Source organism: Trachinotus anak, unplaced genomic scaffold (genome assembly GCF_046630095.1).
Source record: "Trachinotus anak isolate AG129_WGS33_773 ecotype Australia unplaced genomic scaffold, CSIRO_AGI_Tana_v1 ptg000032l, whole genome shotgun sequence".
Classification (NCBI taxonomy): Eukaryota; Metazoa; Chordata; class Actinopteri; order Carangiformes; family Carangidae; genus Trachinotus; species Trachinotus anak.
Genome location: NW_027273883.1, coordinates 6,235,850 through 6,246,074, shown reverse-complemented (window position 1 = coordinate 6,246,074; position 10,225 = coordinate 6,235,850). Strand labels below are relative to the sequence as shown.

Sequence of the window (10,225 nt, the reverse complement as noted above, 5' to 3'; positions counted from 1 at the left end):
ATAAACCATGTTGTTTGTGTGTTGCTACTGTTTCTGCAGCCATCACTGATTTTATTTTCATCTAACTTCATCTGGACTTTTGAGAAAAGTCACAGTATCAGTATCATCTAATTGCACTGCACTGTACATCATGTGCTTGTACACAAAGGCATGGAGGAAATGTGATTCCAAATTTAAATTGTGACAAGTGAAAGGGTCCGTGTTCTTGGATTTCATGATTTGTGCTGAAATTAACTGCAGGTGCCTTATGCCAAAGCTCTGCTTCAAATTCGTCTCTGCTTTCTGTTCTGCAACACCTCTGCAATTTATTGTTGCAACTGTTTTAATTGATGACAACATCATATAAAACAATATTTTGCTGCATAATTACTTTTGTTCATGTTGTAACAAGAGTTGCACGGTACCTGTCGGGGCTCGTTGCTGCCCATGAAGAAGGAATGTCCCACGAGGCCTTCAGGTAAACCCCCACTGCCGCAAACACCTGAGCCACGGTCCGACGGCTGCCCGCAGGAGTCGCAGATCACCGTGCGGCTCCGCAGGTTGTACTCGTTCTCTGCACCGCTCGTGCTGTGAGCTCCCTGCAGGAGGAGACGCACAACAAGGTGAGTTACTTAACGCTGCTGCTCCACTGGGAGCTGCTGCAGTCACTGTGAGATCAGAGCTGTATTGTTCCTGATGCGCCATTCACTGAGGTTTTCAATGGTCGACTTAACGGAAGAGGAATTTACCATGTCATCATCTTCATCATCATGGAAGAGGGTGCGAGTCACTTTCCTCATGGCCATTTCCTGGTGGTGGATCGCATAACAACGTGTTAAGTTATTGTGGTTAAAGGAACAGAAACGTGTAATTGAGGATGAGTGAAGTCAGACCTCTCCGTTGGCACTGATAAGGCTGGTCTGCAGGAGGTCGCCGGTGCCCCAGGAGTTCTGGGTCTTCCACAGCAGGTCAGTGGGAGGGTTGTGGGTTCCACCACCAGATGCAGCCCAGATCTGAAAAGGTCAAAGGTCACAGAGTTTGTAAGAGACCACATACAGAGAAAAACGAAACAAAGGATTAAAGACTTAAACGTGCCTCATAGACTTTTATTTACTGAGTTTCTCTTCTGCGTTTCGCCAAAGAGCATTATGGTCTAACAAGCAGATTCAAAGTTTTTTAGGATAAATTTGACACCTGCATTGTTCACGTACATGTCTGCTAATTTGCAGCCTTCTTTTCCCTGGTAGTGCACATAACTACTTTTCTTGGTAAATTACGAGGAATGTGTATTACAGCCTGAGTGTTAATGTGCAAAACAGGGTCTTGCTCCTAAGAACTCCATAGCACCAATAGTGGTCCACAAAGTCACACAGGACCTTTAAAAACAGGCAAACAGCAGCTGAATTTAAAAATGGAGGCAACAACAAACAGCTAGAGTAACTTACAGTCACAGCTCCTCCAGCCTTCAGAGTGAACTTCGGGGGAAACTTGTAGACGATGGGGGTGGAGGTGCCGACTTGTCTCTTCACCTGCCAGTTGCCCAGTGGTTGATCCTACATGACAGACATGGAAACAGAGAATTTAAAGTTACTGCAGTCCACAAATATTTATGAAAAAATTAAACAAAACAATTGGAAGGCAGTTAAACAGAAATATTCTGCTTACTATCATTTATAGATTACATTCATTTGGCTCAAAAGGTCACACAAAAATAACGATATCATTACCACACTAATGGCAGAATGCTTTTTTTGATCAGGCATTCGTAAACATGTAACTGAAATAATTAAGACATGTTACAGAACGAGGAGAGCACATACAGTAACCGTCTGTGTTAAAGCATCTGTCTGCAGGACTGGTTTGTGTCTTTAACAGAACTCAGAGCAGTCTGAGGTTAACAATATGTCATTATCACCTTTGTGCAATTTCACTGCTGTGAAATGACCTCAAACCAGGTTAAAAGGGTTTGAAACCCAGCTGATGAATAGACTCAGTTACCTCGTCGGCCTTGTTGCTGAGACGGATGTATTTGCCCTCCAGGTCCACCTCGTCCACAGTGATGCGGCCGCTGGCTGAGGCGTGCTGACTGATGCGAGTCTTGGTCACAGTGCCGCCCACCATGCTGGAGGTCTCGCTGTCGTTGTCATTGAGGCGGCGCTTCTTGGTGCTGGCCGTGCCAGAGGAGTTGCGGCTGCTAGAAGCGGTGGTTGAGGAGTGGAGCAGGCGGCTGGTGTGGCCGTGGCCTGAGCCCGAGGTCCGTGTAACAGTGACCTTGGTGGGTGGAGGGCTGGGTGACAGACGCAGCCTGGGGAGGGATGGAGGAGGAGGTTTAGATAATAGATATGGACAAAAGGAGTCAGTGTAGCAACAGATACATCTCACATTGTTGCCACTTTACATCTCATCCTCCAGCACTCTTACCTACACCTAACCAACCCGCTCCATGATTGGTTGAAGCTCCCAAAAAAAAAAACAAAAAAAAAAAACTGCCTTAGTGCAGTAGTCGTATGGACTAACCAGCAACAAACCATCTCCATACAATTTACACCAGTCTTAATGACCTTTCTCTGCCTGCGCCTTGTTCACTGTCAGCTCTAGGTGAAGTTAATTGACTCTGCCTGCTCCTGTTAATAGGGCCCCGCTGTAAAAGAGCTTGAATGCTCAGCTGACTTACCCTGCACAAATAAATGTTTAATACATAAATAAAATTAACTGCTATAAACTTGAGATATGCTGCAAAACTTTATACTGCTACGTTTTCCAGGTTTTAATATATTTCTAAACAGACATGTGGACAGCAGACACACACGTTTCTGTTTATATCACATTAGATGTAGTATATCTATGTGAACTGTCTCGGACACAGGGAGATGATGATATTCATTTCACACTAACTCTTGTATAACTTGAGTCTTATCTTTCATGCAGACATTGGTGACTGAAAACACACTTGGTGCTTTCAGCCTTAGCTTGATTAACAAAGTCAATACACTGAGGAATTACTTTATTTTCTGTCTCTGTGATGAGGAACGTGTGTAAAGTTTTGGAGCACTGTAAATATAACAACAGTTCAGTATTTGCCCACCAATTCTTCACTGACTTGTTAGTGATCCCTCACTTCCTGTAACAACTTCAAGGTGTCTAAGGGAGGTGAGGTTTTACAATGGTCTTCCTGCTGTTGTACAACAGTCTCACCTCTCCTCCTCTCCCTCCAGCAGCTTCCTGTAAGCATTAATCTCCATGTCCAGGGCCAGTTTGATGTCCAGCAGCTCCTGATAATCGTCCAGCTGCTGCTGCATCCGGGCTCGGATTTCAGCCATCTCCCGCTCTTTGTCCTCCAGCCGCCGCCTCATCAGGTCCCGTTCTCGCGCCAGAGCCTCCTCCAGCTCCCGCACCTTGGCCTCGCTGGCTGACAGCTGATATGAGGAAAACACACACACACAGAAAGGCTGGTTAATTAAGACTGGCCAATTAAGCAGGGTGTAACAGTGCACGTACGGGTTGATGAGTGAGGTGAAGCTTGTTTTGGAGCGTTCGTGTCAACATCAGTCAGCCACACAGCAGCGTGGCCAGTAAAACCACCAGACACATAACAAACCACTGACAGATAGTGTCACTAACACACTGTGTGTGAGTCTGAGAGAGAGTGTGTGTGTGTGTGTGTGTGTGTGTGTGTGTGTGTGTGTGTGTGTACCTGCTTCTGCAGCTGGCTGAGCTGGCCTGACATGCCCTCCATTCGAATACGGGTCTGCTGCAGCTCTTCATGGGCAGCTCCCACCAAGTGGCTGTTCCTGTCAGCTGACTGACGGGCGTTCTCCAACTGACACACAGAGAGATGCTACAGTCAGCAACAGTATCAACACTGGTTTACTGAACCACTACCTGAGGAAAACTGTGCTGACACAAAAATACAGTCTTTAGCTTGTTACTTCTTACAATCCCTCCTATTAATACAACTAATTCAGACGCAGTAATTCTCAGAATAATTTTCCTCCTGGGGTCCAGTAAGATGAAGAACGGTTTAGCTTTGGTTTCATTTACAAATGAATTCCAATGACAAATACTGCTGTTGTGTTTATGCACACTCCTCATTAGGATTCCCACAGGACACTGGTTATGTCTGTTAAATTAATTTCCTTCCTGTATGTGGATGAAAGGCAAGAAAAAAAAAGAAGCTATAAACAGACTTTTGTACACAAATAAACTGAGACACTGATCGTATAATAAACATCCAAATCAATATTGTGTATTCTCTGAATTATGGACTGTTTAACAACAAAACAACCACACACAAAGCTGAACTACTATGAAGACAACTGAGTAACAGTCTCTACTTTGGCCTGTAGGTGGCGACAGCTGTGCCTCCTTCCAGACTTACCTTAGACTGGTAGGTCTTCTCCAGCTCCTCCTTGTAGAGGTGGACCTGAGCCTCGTGCTGGGCTCTCAGCTCCGTGAGGGCCTCGGCCAGCTTGCTCTCGAACTCCTGCTGTCGCCCGCTATCGATCTCGACCATGCGAGACTCATACCGGCGTTTGGACTCTCGAAGCTCCTACAGACACCAGCACAGAGAGACTGACATAAGACGCTGGAAAAGCACATTTAAACCCAGGTTAGTGATGCAATTTATCTTATTTGGAAATGTGTTGATTAGATTACTTTATTAAACTACAAATAGAGTCATTTGTATTGATGTTTGGTTTATTTTCTTTGAGGCACTATAAACAATTTAAAAGACTCCACCTGTAGAAACCTGCTATGGTCAATGAACTTAATTGCATTGATTAGTGAGTCGCTGTGCAGTAATTACTTGTTTAGAGGAACAGAGCTCCAGCAGATAAGTCTACTGCTCTGGTGACCTTTAAGTTTCTCCTAGTCATTATGTTTAACAATTTAAAAACTAACATCTGTCACCTGTCCTGGTCTGGACTGGGACCTGACAAAAATAAATTAGTTTATGGCAAGAACTGAAACATCAGCATTTAAACACACTACTTGTGCTGTGTTTTATCATTTTTATGTGAAAATAAAATGAAGCAGAGGTGAAAAGCAGAAAAAAAAACATCTGCATGACAGATCTGAAGGGGGGAATGGAAAACAAACAAGTAGGTGTTTGGAAGCGAATCAATATCCTGTGGAAAAGATGAAAAGTAGGACAGATGACTTAGACAGCTGAACACAAATAGAAGGGTCAAGGCGAAGAGTAGGAACCTCGTTGTAAATGTTCTTCTGGAACTCCAGCTCCTCCTTCAGGGTCTGCAGGCGGTTCTCGGCGTCCACTCTCCTCAGCATCTCATCCTGCAGCTGCTTCTTGGCATCGGCTAAGTTGCCTTCCAACTGGGAGGGAGGAGGAGGAGGGGGAGGAGGAAAGAGAGAGAGATAAGAGAAATGTTCCTTCAGGAGGGCTTGTAGAAGACAAAAATCTAACACAGCTTAAGGTGTAATGTGTGCAGCACTGTCTGAGCTGAAAACCTGCAGTTCCTACATGTGGCCAGTAGGTGGAGTAAGGCCACAACTGTATCTACATCAGTCCTCTGGTACAATTCATTGATAAAACAAACAGCAGAGAATGCAACCTTGTCTGACTCACTTCATTGTCCTCATTCATAATCAACTGCCTGCAGGGCTGACATGAAATTAATACTTCCACTGAGGTACTTCTGCACTTTGGAGGCAGAGAAAGTGACCACACCAGGATCATTTCAATCATTTCAGTCACTGCAGCTTTGAACTCCAGCTACTGAGTGTTTTTCTAACAGGTAGTAACTAAGGATTTTAAACTTTTTCCCCTTGTTAAAATCAGTGCAGGTCTTTAGGGGTTAGCTGAATGTTGATCTAAACAGCAGCAGGGCCATATTGTTTTTTGTTAGTTGCTGTGGGGAAGATGTCATCTGGAAGCTAAAATGATCCTAAAACTACTGGAGGTGCTTGCTGTGACACAACAGTGTAAATAAAGATGCATTCCAGACATTTGCACAGGTCTCTATCTTCCTTCCGTTAGAAGTCCATGCAAGACTTCATTTCCAGTAACAATGTTTTTACCTTCGCCAGCTGGGCCTTGAGGTCCTTCACCTCAGCCTCCAGGGTCCGCTTCTCCCCCAAGGCAGTGGTGAGGGAAGCATCTTTAGAGTTGAGCAGGGCCTCCAGGTCCCTCAGTCTGGCCAGAGCCGCCTCCAGGTCAGACTCCTTCTTACTGTTCCTGTGAGGGCACGTGAGAGTAAAGACATGGACATTAGTGTGCTGCATGTGTCTTTATCACCCTCTGCTGTACATGTCTGTTATGGCCCTGTTGGTGAGTTTCACTTCAGGCAGCTTGTCTTTGTTTTTCAGGCCTGTTCTTATCAACATATTAAACCATTTCCTTTTTGGGAGCAGATTATTTGTCCTGTTGGGAGCTGTGTAATCATACCAAAATGTTAGTGATAATAAATAAACCTAAGTTTAGGCCTAATTCTACTTCACTTTTATTTTCCCTTACATTGTGTTTTTAAAATACTTCTCTAACTCATCTCCTTGCCTTATGTAAAAAACGTTGTCTCCTGTGATACGTTTACAGAACCTGATCTATTCTCTAGACCCAGTTCACGTGTTTGTCGGTAACTTTGAGTCATGATTTACTTTTAGCCTCCATTAAAGTCATGCTGGTACTGAGGAGAACATGTTCCTTTATTTCAGCTTGAAGTGAAATTTGATAATCGGTGGATAACGGCTGCAGAGACAGAAGCTGTGGATGACACAAACTGCCATTGTACAGCACAGTGAGTGCAGCAGTTGTCCACTGTTGATGTGAACTGAACTCCAACGCTTCAGCATACTGTTATTAGACTTCTGTAAAGAATAAGAGCCCATTAAGCTCGATCTCAAGGGATCCTGTGTTGAATTAAGAGAATTCACGTTTGTTGCGCATGTGCTTGTGCATGTGTGCCCCGCCTCTCCGCTAACATCTCTGCAGGAACCAATTTAGAGTACTGGTTAGATGAAAAAAAAAAACTTGGGTAGAGCCATGGAAAAACAATGCATTCCCAGCAGAAGATGAAGAGAGGGGAGGGGAGAGAGAGGTTGTTAGCAGTATAGGTGGTTCATGCACAGCCAAGGAGGAAATGGGCTCCCTGTTATTCTATTTGGCCCTGCAGGCTACTCTTCATTGTCACTAATAATGGCCATCTGCTGGGGGAGATGGCTTCCAGGCTGCTCACATAGACCTCACAGTCGTCCGGTCACTGGCAGCCGGGTTGTTAGGACAGCCAGTGTGAGGACGAGCAGCCAGTGAGCTACAGAGACGCTTACACTGTGACACAAGCACACTCGCAGCGAGATTAAGTTACTCCGCTGCATAATGACGATTTACAACAAAGAGTGAGTCCATTCACACGCCACCATCTCAGAAGTGAAACTGCCATTTATTGCACTATGATACAGCAATCAATATCTATTACTGCATTCAGCAAACACCAATATGGCTTTTGAAGAGCATGAAAATGCAATTCTGCTTCCTGAAAAGAGCTGGGACAAAGAGACGAGACAAACTGGCGAAAATAGCAGCACTACACTATGACTGCATGCTTCAGGGATAAACAGAAAAAAAAAAAAGAAAGTGGAAAAAGCTGGAAAAAAAAGAATAAGTCTTTTATGTCCTGAAAAAAAAAACTAATATAAGATCCAGCGAAAACATATCCCTAATGCTTTACAGATGTACAATCAGACTTTGAGAACTTGAATGGGTAATTTTATGAAAGCCCCCCCCTCGACTGTTCATGTTCAGATTCAAGGGGGAAAAAGACAAGAAACAAAAAGGAGGGAATGCCCAGTGTTTGAGTGGGTCAGTTAAACATCATGGCCGCCAATGCACACATCATGTTCTCCAAATGTTACAATGGATTATATAAAGGCAGTCACCAGTTTATTGAGAATACTTCACTGAAATAAGAAATTCCACCTTTATGAAAGTCAAAATGTTGAGTTTGTTTTAGAGACGTGCTGATTCAACTTCATGCTCAGTTTGGAGGCTGTGGTTTGTGCTGATGTTGAACTAGTGTGTTAAAGCTTCATATCAATGAAATAGACAAAAAAAGTAGTAGTAGTATTAGACTGCATTACTTTTTGCTAGGCTACCTAAGAAACTAAGTGTATACAGTCAATAAACAATATAGTGCAACCTTAGCCCTTAGCTAAATTTATATGACCAGATGTTGTAACCAGATGTTTATACATTCCTTGTTTTTGCACCAATTCATATTTATAAATTTCACTAGCAGCCCAGTGCAAATACAGTCGTCTACCATTTAGCAGCTGGGTGTTAAAGTTTTGCTCAAGGGCAGATTGTTTAACTCCATTTCATTGCATAAATTGTTTATGTTATTGCAACTGTAGGACAAATAAACACATCAGAATCATGCTGAGTAGATCACAGAGACGGGGAAGTGAGCAAAGATTTTTTGCAGTCAGCTTTTTCTGTTGTAATATCTTGACTCATAAAAAGGAGCCAAGACTGTGACTCTTTACAACACAGGTGTGAAAATACTCGAGACTGTGGCTACAGATGCACGGAGAAAAACATGAGTGTGTCAGGAACGAACACACACACACACACACACACACACACACACACACACACACACACACACACACACACACACACAGTATTCACAACTACAAACATTCTCTGAATTCTTGAACCTACAAACACTGGAGTGCCGTATGAACATGTCAGCCATCAATCAGTGTGATGGTGTCAACTAGACAGTCAAATTAGTAACCGGGGGAGACCAAGACATGGTTATTGCTGTAAAATGTTTTAATGACTATTATCTTGTTACTGTAACAGTACAACAGAGTTTAACCACCTCTGGTTGAGCCATGCTCCCTAAGGCTTGTATAACTCTCTCTGTGTGATGTAAACTCATTTTCCAAGGCTGCTGTTATTGTGGAACATTTTTAATTCACCACAATGCTGCTCATTAACATATTATGGACTTAAATAATGAAGCCAAATTGACCCAAACAGGTTTGTTTAAGGGGAGGGAGACAAAGACAGACATGTTTTCTTTTTATTAGACTGGGTTTAGGAGGTGTGAAGGCATTAGGGATGTGTACACACTCACATGTTTTCACATTTCACCCACACACATGTTTACAGCTGGAGATGAACATTACTTGAAACTATGCAGCTTTTTGTCTGGATGTTAATTTTTTTTTTTTTTTTTCGGTGAAGCATTTGAAGAGTCTGACTCTGCGGGCAGATGAATGCTTGTGAGTGTGTGTAGGTGGCTGCTGTGACGTTCATTAATGCTAATGGGCCCAGTGGATCGGCTCCAGGAGTGAATTAATGGACAGAAGTGGATTTGGTATACTGACATGCTGCTTGACTATTTGTCTTCTCTTCATACACGAATGTGGCGGTAAGACAGAGAGAACACCTTACATCAGGATGGCACGCAGTGAAACAATTTGATAAATGCTTTTAATAGACACTTCTGGTATTCAGCACAAGTGGCCCCAATGAGATGCACCAATTACACTAGGCAGGCAGCAGATGCCTTAACTCTGCAAAGTAAGAGCCATTCTGTAGAAAAACATTGTCTTCGTCTGCAGCTAGAAACTCTGAGACTGCACTGTAGACATAGTGGTGCTTTGAGCTAAATGCTAACATAAACATGCTAACATGCTCACAATGCTACCAGGCTGAATTTTTAAAGTTTACCTTGTTTACCATCTTAGTTTAGTGTGTTAGCATGCTGACATTGGCTAATTAGCACTAAAGATGAAGTACAGCTAAGGGTTGACATCATAATCCAAAAAAACTGTGCAAATTAAAATTTGGACCTAATGATGGAGCTGGGGAAAAAAAAGTTGAGGGTTCACCAAAGTGACTAAAAATTCATCCTCAGGGGGACATGAATGTGTGTACCAAATAGCAATCCATCCAAGAGACATTTTGCTCAACACAAGGCTGCAACTGACAAATTATTTTTATTATCAATTAATCTCTTCATTATTTTATCAATGGATTGATTGGAATTGACATATTTTCTGAATAAAAAAAAAAAAAAAAAAAAAAAAAAGAAGAAAACAGAAGGATTATCAAAGTAATTGCCACTTCTTCTGTCAACTGACTAATCAACTGAAATCAACTCATCATTGCAACTCTACCTCAAAGCCACAGATGTCAACCTCATGGCAGCACTGGGGGGAGAAGTCAACATCTGAGAACCATGAACGTCTGAACAAAATCACACAGCAGTTTATCCAA

The 10,225-nt window shown here is 42.9% G+C and overlaps 1 protein-coding gene across 4 annotated transcripts in view; it reads right to left on the bottom strand.

The window, feature by feature from the left end:
• The window catches only part of lmna (lamin A), a 35,004-nt gene that overhangs the window by 3,091 nt on the left and 21,688 nt on the right, over positions 1-10,225 (bottom strand). For all 4 annotated transcript variants that reach the window (XM_071468382.1, XM_071468380.1, XM_071468381.1 and 1 more), the window contains 10 exons: positions 6,019-6,175; positions 5,188-5,313; positions 4,358-4,528; positions 3,674-3,799; positions 3,175-3,395; positions 1,978-2,284; positions 1,425-1,532; positions 873-992; positions 729-788; positions 405-578 (listed from right to left, as the gene is read on the bottom strand). In XM_071468382.1, the coding sequence (XP_071324483.1) occupies positions 405-578; positions 729-788; positions 873-992; positions 1,425-1,532; positions 1,978-2,284; positions 3,175-3,395; positions 3,674-3,799; positions 4,358-4,528; positions 5,188-5,313; positions 6,019-6,175 (1,570 nt within the window). The remainder of the gene's footprint in view (positions 1-404; positions 579-728; positions 789-872; positions 993-1,424; positions 1,533-1,977; positions 2,285-3,174; positions 3,396-3,673; positions 3,800-4,357; positions 4,529-5,187; positions 5,314-6,018; positions 6,176-10,225) is intronic.